Source organism: Ananas comosus, linkage group 4, assembly GCF_001540865.1.
Source record: "Ananas comosus cultivar F153 linkage group 4, ASM154086v1, whole genome shotgun sequence".
Classification (NCBI taxonomy): domain Eukaryota; kingdom Viridiplantae; phylum Streptophyta; class Magnoliopsida; order Poales; family Bromeliaceae; genus Ananas; species Ananas comosus.
In genome coordinates, this window is record NC_033624.1 from 5,437,751 (window position 1) to 5,448,422 (window position 10,672).

At 38.4% G+C, this 10,672-nt stretch overlaps 2 protein-coding genes and 1 pseudogene across 2 annotated transcripts; 1 reads left to right on the forward strand and 2 right to left on the reverse strand.

Annotated features, from left to right (window-relative positions):
• On the reverse strand, positions 1-424 carry LOC109708698 (annotated as a pseudogene).
• On the reverse strand, positions 640-1,414 carry LOC109708637. The gene has a single exon (XM_020230444.1). The coding sequence runs from the start codon at positions 1,227-1,229 to the stop codon at positions 801-803; it is 429 nt and encodes a 142-aa protein (XP_020086033.1). The 5' UTR covers positions 1,230-1,414; the 3' UTR covers positions 640-800.
• LOC109708638 lies at positions 2,602-3,313 on the forward strand. The gene has a single exon (XM_020230446.1). The coding sequence runs from the start codon at positions 2,652-2,654 to the stop codon at positions 3,078-3,080; it is 429 nt and encodes a 142-aa protein (XP_020086035.1). The 5' UTR covers positions 2,602-2,651; the 3' UTR covers positions 3,081-3,313.

Genomic DNA, 10,672 nt, shown 5'->3' on the forward strand with positions numbered 1-10,672 from the left:
CTACTCTCCGAGCTAGAACGTAGAAACATGGAAGCTATCGAATAGCCCCGTGCTGGTCTTTATAAAAGTGATTTTTCCAATCGTAAGCTCTTCGATGAACACTTCAACCACGGTGAGCCACAACAGAAGCCCCCTCACCTTCATCCCCATTACTTTCTTCAACTTGCCCTTTTCGACGAAGGCCTTCAGCTCCGCAACGTACGACACCACCTACTTTATCTTCTTGAACGTGTACTCCTTCTTCTGAGCCAACCATATGAACCCGACTATAAGATTGTAGCCAAACTCCTTGAACTCTTCCAAAGAGAAGAGTCCCTTCAAAAGGCTGAGCTCTTCGAGCAATTCGAAATACTTCTTCTTGCAAATAGCATTCCACGGATGATTCGGCGCCCTCGCAATAGCTCTCGATGGTTTGAGATGCCATTATTTTATGCATTTTTTCTTTTGATTTTGTATACGAAAGGAGCAAGTAGGTTGTTATAGTCTCAAGCCTGAACATAGCTCGAATCGAGCAAACAGATTCATACCAGGTCGAACTCCTGGCCCGATTGTACTTTTTCTGACCCATCTACATCTAAGAGAATCAGTTAAAATAATTAAATTTATTGAATATTACATTAACTGAATATTACAGTACACTGGAGATATAGTAGAACATGATGACACAACACACCTAAACCAATTAACGTGTAAACAACACCTGTGTAAAATTACAAACTATAAATTATTAAATTCTTCATATAACGGTGCATAGCACTAACCCAAAAGTTTAAACTCACTGAGTGTCCCTCTCTCTCTCTCTACTCTCCGAGCTCGAACGCAGAAACATGGAAGCTATCGGCTAGCCCCGTGCTGGTCTTAAAAGTGATTTTTCCAATCGTAGGGTCTTCGATGAACACTTCCACCACTGTGAGCCATAGCAGAAGCTCCCTCACCTTCACCCCCGTTACCTTCTTCAGCTTGCCCTTCTCGACTAAGGCCGTCACCTCGGTGGCATACGACACCACCTGCTTTATCTTCTTGAATGTGTGCTCCCTCTTCTTCTTTTGAACTAACCATACAAACCCCACCGCACGATTGTAGCCGAACTCCTGAATGTCTTCCAAAGGGAAGAGTCCCTTCGGAAGGTCGAGCTCTTCGAGCAATTCAATAGACTTCTTCTTGCAAATAGCGTCGCCACGGACAATCTCAGCACCCTCGCGATAGCTCTCGAGGGTTTGAGATGCCATTCTATGTATGCTTGGTTTGAGAGAATGGGAAAGGAAAAAATGAACTAGCTAGAGGAGATAGTGCAAAAGTATTGTTATGTGTTGTGATGGAGTACTTATAAGGGAGAATAGGGGTTTGAGAGAATGGGAAAGGAAAGAATGTACTAGCTAGAGGAGATAGTGCAAGAGGAAGTATTGTTATGTGTTGTGATGGAGTACTAAGGGAGAATAGGGGTTTGAATTTATATACAGATGAGTTTCATTGTGGACATAGTTTTGTTCATTGAAATTCAAGGAAATGAGGCGCTTTGACTTGGTATAGTTTCCAGGCTAGTTAATTAATTTAGCCCAACGAGACCGAACCGGGTCAACAAATCGGTTGAAGGACTATCTTACTAGTGTACCATATTTATTATAGTTCCCAAAATGGTACCCAGTCAAATTATGGAGGAGTTTTTTTTAATTAATAAAAAAGAATTTGAGGTTCATTCCTTTATTGTTTAATTGGCATGCAAATCAGAACACACTCTTCCAATTTATTCTTAATTTAAGAGAAAGAGAATTGATATCGACACTTTACACATTAATATTAGCACAAAATAATGCTAAACCCAAGGAGGAAACATGTATGAATGTCATAGTGCTAATGTAGTAATTGTGCTATAAGAAACCATTGTTTGAAAACCTTTCATGGCGTTGAGAAAAGAAAATGATAGGGCTCACCAGTCGTATCTAGTCCGTAAGAGAAAAAGTATTTATTGACTCAACGGAGTGCGTACACCTCTACATTTGCAATAATTTGTCATTTATCTCGTGTTCTTCAGCAATCACCAACGTATCCACCACGATTTACTCTAACTTTTGATTTTTTTTCAAAGAAAAAGAAGCTCGCATTCAATGGGCGGCGAAAATCAAAGAATCAAATGGATATGTGGATGTTGCACCAAATTCTATTATTTGTTCCATCTTATCCTTCTATTTTCACCATGCGATGGCCGCAACTCGTTTTGATTTTCTGAACCAGGCAAAAAATTGCCGTTCAATAGAAAGTCTGAAATCCAAATGGATGGATGGCCAAATGAGTGCAGTGCGCCGATGCACTCGGTGCAGGCAATAATTTCCAGTCTCATGCACCCCTCGGTGCTCTAAACAGCAACTAAACAAACAAAACAACCGGATTTTTTGACTTTAGACCGTTGACTACTACTCGAGCCCACTAATGTGACCGCACAACGGTATGTGGACCCCACATGCTGGCCCAAACTATTTGACCATGTCAATAAACAAGTGATTACCATTTGCCGTATTACATACGTTCCGCACAATCATATAATAACGTTGTCTATATAAACACCCCCAATACATGCATTTCTCTCCCATCACACAAACTTTACCTACTTGCTCCTTTCGTACACAAAGTCAAAAAAAAAAACCCATAAAACAATGGCATCTCAAACCATAGAGAGCTATCGCGAGGGCGCCGAGATCGTCCATGGCGACGCTGTTTGCAAGAAGAAGTCTATCGAATTGCTCGAAGAGCTCAGCCTTCCGAAGGGACTCTTCCCTTTGGAAGACATCGGGGAGTTCGGCTACAACCGCGCTGTTGGGTTCATATGGTTAGTTCAGAAGAAGAAGAGAGAGCATACGTTCAAGAAGATAAAGCAGGTGGTGTCATACGCCGCGGAGGTGACAGCCTTTGTTGAGAAGGGCAAGCTGAAGAAAGTAACAGGGGTGAAGGTGAGGGAGCTTCTGCTATGGCTCAGCGTGGCGGAAGTGTTCATTGAAGACCCTACGATTGGAAAAATCACTTTTAAGACCGGCACGGGGCTAGCCGATAGCTTCCATGTTTCTGCGTTTGAGCTCGGAGAGTAGAGAGAAAAGGAGAGAGAATGAGAGGGACACATGATGAATTTAAACTTTTCGGGTTAGTGCTATGTACGTGGTGTTATATGAAGAATTTACTAACTTATAGTTTGTAATTTTACGTGGGTGGTGTTCACAAGTAATTAATTAGTTTAGGTGGGTTGTGCCGTCATGTTCTACTATACCTCCAGTGTACTGTAATATTCAGGTCATCTAATGTTCAATAAAATTATTTATTTTAACTAATTATCTTAGATGTAGATGGGTCGAAAAACAAAATGGCCCCACAAGTCCAACGTGGTCCGAATCCGTTTGCTCGGTTTGAGCTACTTTCGGGCTTGAGACTATAAATCTAAGTGATTTTGGACCAAAAAGGGGCATGTTTTAAGTTGTCAGAGTCGTGAGACTAGGAGTAATATAAGCTCTCAACTTGCGAGCTTGAGCTGTACATGGATTCACGACTCTAGGAGTAATATAAGCTCACAACTTACGAGCTTGAGCTGATTTCGATATCAGGTGTGGGAGGGAAAAAAGAATTAAGTTGTGCGCTCTAACTAACCATGACGGAGCTCCGTGTTTTGTCTCGTAAGCCGCATGAACTATAGATGTCTCGCAGGCTTCTGTTGCGAAGGCGGCGGAGTTCGGAGATAGTAAGTTGGTGCATTCGTCTGGCTGTCTGACTTCAGCTGCAGAGGGGCTAAACAAGTATTCCCAAAATCCAAAAGTTCAACCGAACACACCCAAAGAAAATATCAGGCTATTGGGCTTTACTTAGTTTCGAGCCCAATCCGTAATGCGAGCCGAAGCCCATGTATATTTTCACAAGTGCGTCAAAATAGTTCCCGTTCAAAATATTTTTTTAAAAAATGTTTCCTCACATGCGACCGCCCGTGAGCTACAGTGCAACGCATCATACGGACATCTATAATCTCTGCCAGTAGAGATGTGAATGGCTGCTGGTACCCAAAATTTTATTCGAATCTGAACTGAATTCGAACGGAGCTGATTTATTTGATATTAAATAGATATGGTTTCGAATATAGATATCAAAAATAAAAATCCGACGGATATAAATTTGGATATGAATTTTGATTATACCCGATCCAAACTCGAACTTGAACCCGAATTTATTTTTACATTATATATAACATGTATATAAAAATTTGATATTATATTTGAATTTATATTTTAAAAATTTAATTTAATATAATATATTTTGAAATATTGAAAAGAAAAATAATTATTTCGGGTTCGAATTTTTGGGTTCGGATTCGGATTCGGATTTTGGATTTTTGGCCGGGTTTGGATTTTTAGAAATCCAACCCATTGACATCCCTATCTACTGTCCATTCCTAGACCCCATGAATCCCCTCTCCGTCGATCGGACGGTCTATAGTACACGTCCGCATGCGCCACCGCACTGACCCGGTTAAAAAGCCCAAACCTATTCTTTGATGCTTCACTCTTCGCACCTCTTCTTCTAAAGAAAGTTTGCAGTATCACACTTACACCACATCATCAGTGACAAATCAATCATATCTCTTTTTATGAAAAAAAAAAGTTCAGCAATCTATTACCAATTGATGGGATAGTTGAACCTCAAGGGAACAATCTTATTGGGGATGCCACGTCATTAATATAACTAGTTCATTTTAGAATTTTCCTTCTCCTATGCACTCCTCCTCCTCCTCCCTATATATAGTTAGGAATGAATAAGAAATAAAAAATAACGCTTCAAATAATCTGAATTTTGACTAAATTATAAATTACGATCTCAAATTCTAAAAGTTGAAATTTAGTTTATGAGCAATAATTTATTGCAATTCATCACACAGATTCGCTGTCCGTTAATTTACACATACGTCTGTTACAAAAATTAATTAGACATTCAACTAATCACTACAACAGAATTAGGTTATAGGGACACATGTTTGGAACACTTTTGAGTAAGTGTCCCATTTATCCTAAAACTTAAAAAAACATCTAGTAATGCCTAAATATAAAGCCCAATCCAACCAAAAATAAAAGATTACTCTACTCAACCCACCACACCCAGTCCATTTGGCCCGATTACAAACAGAAAAGAAAAAAAAAAAAGAAAAATTAATTACCATCTTTTCTTCTCTCTTCACTCAATCCACTAAAATTCTAGACGAAGAGCCTTTCCTGTTGTCCTCCTCCGCCACCGCAGCCAACGAGATAGAGTTTCGGNTACAATCCCACTGCGCTTCTCGGAGCGTGCAACAAGAGCGACAGAACGGTTCACTTCCAAGCGCTCTGCCTCGAGCTCAAGATGGCGCGAGATGTCATTAAACGTTTTAATGTTCTCGCTGTGCTTCATCAGGAGCTTCATCTGGGACCATTCAGGATCAGGCAGTGAACGAATCACCGCTAGAACTTGTTGCTCATCAGTGAGCTCGTTTCCAGCAGTCTTAAGGTCCCGAATCATGGCGCTCATCACACGAAGGTGCTCAGCCATTGAATGCTTCGGGTCTTTAATGTACTGTAGAAACTTAAGATTTAGGGCACGTAGCCTTGTAGATGAAGTTTGACCAAATGTAATCTTCAAATTGTCCCACATATCCTTGGCAGTTTCAAAGATCTCAAATTGTCCAATGAGGTCGTCTTGCATGGCACTCAACATAGTGTACCGAGCAGTTCGATCCTCCTTGACCCATTTGTTATAGATCTCTTTATCATGCTCAGAAGCAGTGCCTTCGGTAGGCAGAACTCTTTTGACAGAAAGGGTTTCTAAAACCCCTTGTTCATTAAGCAGGTATTGCATTTTCCTGTATCAAATATCATAATTCTTTCCATCCAGCTTATCACCCCTGATGAGATCAGCTATGATGTTCTTGGAAGTCATTTCACTACATTCAAAAAAAGGTTTCAACATTAGGCACATATTCCCCAAAAAAAATTAACAAGATTGAAACTTTTATCCTCGACACAACGGGATCGAAAACTTCGCTATGCTCGTAATCATCACCCAGTGTCGATTCAAAAAATTACAATCTTATTAATTTTTCTACTAATTTTGAAACTTATCCAAAAAATTTGGAACTTATCCATTTTGAAAGAACACATCTTTAAAAAAAATTATACATGAAGGATTAATCACATAATATCATCACACAGAAAAAATAAGTACTTATGCTATAATTTAATTTGAAAAACGTCGACGCTGCGCAAAACACATTCCTTTTACATGGCCTTAATTATTTCATCACCTTTTGCGGAATTAAAACCTACTACATTATACAAGATGTACATCATAAAAGGAATGATCTACAGGAATGCTGCACACGTCGAACCCATTTTTCTAAAATTAAATTTTGTTAAAAAAATCATCGAATAACATAAGTACTTATATGCCAATAAAATATCATGCTACATAAGCAAAAAAACACCCACATAGGATTAAATAAACAAACAACTCATGCATGTTATTCAAAAAAAATGTATGTATACCCGGAAAAATAACCACACAGGAATTTATTTTATTTTATTGATTCTGGACTGCGCGTGACGAGCTGGGCCGGCTTTAGAGCCTGCTCGGGCTCATACAGGCCCGCACAGGGCCGAGCCCAGCATAGGGCGCGTGCGCCCACAGGGGCCGGGCCCGCACGGTGCTGGCGGGCGCGCCCCGTCCCCGCAGCGTGCCGGGCCCGCATGGAGCGGGCGGGCGCTCCCCGCCCCCGCAGCGGGCTGGGCCCGCGTGGTGCGGGCAGGCGCGCCTCGCACCCNCTAAAATTCTAGACGAAGAGCCTTTCCTGTTGTCCTCCTCCGCCACCGCAGCCAACGAGATAGAGTTTCGGCGGTTGCTAAATGCTTAAATAAGTGTTGGTAAATTAGCAGCACTCTTTTAGGTTATAGCGACACTCTTTAACTGTCGCTATATACCTAGCGACCCCACATATAGCAATACTTTTTAAAAGTGTCGGTAATTTTAGCTAGTAGCACTTTTTTGACATGTACCTATATTTAAAAGTGTCGCTATAGCCGTTTTTGTTGTAGTGTAAACATATAAGAAAGAAGGAAAACTTGTTAACCAAAATTTGACTCATTGTGACTATAGACGTCATTTTAGTTATTTAATTAAGTATAAAAATTAAAATTTAAAAATAAATGAGAATTTGAGTGTCTTAAGTCAAAAAAATATATATTTAATTTATCTATATTTATAGTTGAGGAGTATCTAAATATTTTTATCCACATTAAAGGAAAAGATACTATTTCGTGCAGCCGGTGTATAAGTAAATTTTGCATACTTTATTTCTAAAACTCTCAATACAAGTAAATCTTGTGCTTTATTTTTATACATAGGCTTTTTATATAATATAGATCACATTTATATAATTAGATTGTAATTTTCTAATATTAATTTTGAAAAATTATAGTTTGTATATGTAATATTTATAGACCGTGTGCATGCAATTTTTATTGTTGGGAAGTGGCTTGGGAGGAGAAATTATTCCATACACCGGGTGTATACTTATAATATTCTGTACACAGTCTTTTTATATAGTGTAGATTGTATCTATTATATTATACTTTAATTTTAAAATATTAATAATTAAAAATGTATTTAGTGGATGTTATATATTAATAGACTAGATGCATTTAATATTCTAATTGTTGAAGTGAGAGAGTTGGGGTGTAACTTGTGCTTATGTGACTCAACTCTCCTTTAATGTAGAAAGTACACTACAACAAAATGGTCTATAGCAACACTTTTAAATATCGGTATAGGTTAAAAAAAGTGCTGCTGGCTAAATTACCGACACTTTTAAAAAGTGTTGCTATATGTGGGGCCACTAGATATATAGTGACAGTTAAGAATGTCGCTATAATCTAAAAAAGTGCTGCTAATTTAGCAACACTTATTTAAGCATCTAGCAACCGCCGGAACTCTATCTCGTTGACTGCGGTGGCGGAGGAGGACGAGAGGGAAGGGCCCTCCGTCTAGAATTTCAGTGGATTGAGAGAGAGAAAAAAGGGAGATGGTAATCGATTTGGAATCGGGCCAAATGGGCTGGGTTGGGTGGGTTGAGTATAGTAACCTTTTATTTTTTGTTGGATTCGGCTTTATATTTAGGCATTAGTAGATATTTTTTTAAATTTTGACATAAATGAGACACTTAGACAAAAGTGTCCTAAACATGTGTCATTATAACTTAATTCTGTTGTAGTGGTACCGTATCGGTACTCCAAGCTGCATATCGGTACACAATAAAAATGGGCAACTACTTATATACTCCTGAAAAGTTCCTCATTTTTCGATTTACCCCTCTTAGAAGGCTAATATTGAAAATACTCTTTCTACGTTCCAACCTATTTCTAATATACCCCTAGCCACCGTTTGGTTCGAGATTAAGTAAAAATTTGTTATTTCAGAGATAGAAGGTTCAGGGTTAAGGTGGGGTTAGAATAATTTTGTGTTTGGTTGAGAATTGGGTTTAGTCCAGATATATGTAAAATAATATTTGATTGGAGTAGGTGGGATAAGAAGGATAATGAGTAAAATAGTATTTTATTTGGTTGGAGTAGTGGGGTAGGATGGGGCCTCTCAAATTGGGTGTTTGAAAATAACTTCGGGGTTAAAGGGTTATTCCACCCCTTAACCCCCAACCAAACGGGTGCCTAGAGTTAAAATCTGTTAATTAACTCTGTTATATTTGTAAAATTACTATTTTGCCCTTTCAAATATACCCTTCCATTATCACTGATTTTCTTATTTGCCCTTAAAGTCAGGGGCATAAAAATATTTTGACTTTTGATCTTTTCCAATATCCCCTCTACTGTTACCAACATTTCTTATTTGCCCTTAAGTTAAGGGCAAAATTGGTATTTTAATTTTTTTTTAACTGAGTTAGATATTTAACTCATGTTTAACCCTAGTTAACTTAACAGGAGATAACTGCGGTGGTATTTTTCAATAATGGTGGAACATATGAGGGATATATTTAGTAGGGATAAATCAGATATCTTTAAACATATGAGGGGTATATAGGCAATTATTCCCAATAAAGAAAATAATTTTTCAAGTTTCGTATTATGAGGAACTTCTGAGACACTTTTTATTACCGGTATTCAAACTTTAAGTTTTGATACTCAACATCTAGAAACCTCAAATTTTTAATTGTTTCATTGTGATATCAATTCAAAACATGACTTCACATAATTCAACACATGTCTACCCTTTATTTTTGAAGATTTTTAAATTTCTTTAAATTTCTAAGTTTTGTAAGATTTAAATAAGTGAAAAATCAAAATACTCTCTGACAGTGACTGAATCCTAAAGTTCGAACTTTGCCTGTCAAATTTTGTCATGAACTAAGTTTTAAGATCATAAGAAGTTAGGCTTAAGATCAGGCCAGCCCTTAGGCCTTGAGAGAAGGACTTAAGTGTTGGAGATCTGGGAGGTAAGAGCTAGGCCTCAATGATCGGTCCATGCCGGTCCGCAAATTCAAACCATGCAACACAACACAAGTTCTACAGTATCATTTTGGTAGGATTTTGGTTATATTTGTAATAGAATTCTAATTAAATTAAGATAAATATTTAAATTTATTAGAAATTGTCGGAAATAATAGGCAGCGGAAACTTACAAACCGGATAGCCAACGTATCCGGGAACCGGAATCGGATCGGGTTGCTCGTTTTACAAGCCTTCTTGGATCGTCCTTGTCTCGATGCTTTTGAATCTCCCACGTTTCTCGTCTTCTTCCACGCGTACGCCTTACGTCACGGAACGGATCGCCTTACGTCACGGATGCCAATCGGAGAGGGCTACCAGAGTCCTCTCCTATGTCCACGCTCTAAAACCCCGGGAACGTAGGTGGAAATCCCAGAGAGGAAGAAGAGAGAGAAGAAGGAAGATTTTGTGGATTCTCGAATTAGATCGTATTCTTTTTCCGTCGTTCCTACGGGAGAAAACGGGGCGTATATATAGAATAACGGAACCCCTAAATATCCTGAATCTCATTAGGATTAGGATTGGGATATTTATTAACATATAATAAATATTCATTATAAGATATGTTTCTTAACTGATAAGAAACATATAATTTATTTATACTTATCCTAAACTTATTAGGATAAATCATGATCCACATCTTATGTGGATCGGGTTTAATCATAACCCGCCAATGTGGACAAACCATATGGCAATAGAAATAAATTAGCTTAAAAATAGATTTTAATTAGAGGCAGACTGCTAATTATATAAGGATTGAATACGTTTTGATAGATGCATTATAAGTATCATGATGGTGAAGAAGCTTCAGGTGAAGTACGACTCCATGCTAAAGCTTGAGGACTAGTACACCTTGTGGGGACCACTCAATCTTAGGAATACTACTCAATCCTAAGGAGAGTCGCAATTATTCCAACCATATAATTCTTGATCCGATGGTCAAAAAATCGGAAGTATCAAATTCTCTATACTTCCGAAAGCATATATAGTAGCTCTACACAATATATATATAGAGCAGGACTACTGTGCTATTAGGAGCACTACAGCCCTTATACTCCTAACTTTCTAACCACCCGTCTAACTTGATGGGTTGTTGAAAAGTTAGGAGTATAAGGGCTGCTGTG

Excerpts from the sequence above, each read along its gene's own strand:
- LOC109708637 (XM_020230444.1), bottom strand. The coding sequence starts at position 1,229 with ATGGCATCTCAAACCCTCGAGAGCTATCGCGAGGGTGCTGAGATTGTC.
- LOC109708638 (XM_020230446.1), top strand. The coding sequence starts at position 2,652 with ATGGCATCTCAAACCATAGAGAGCTATCGCGAGGGCGCCGAGATCGTC.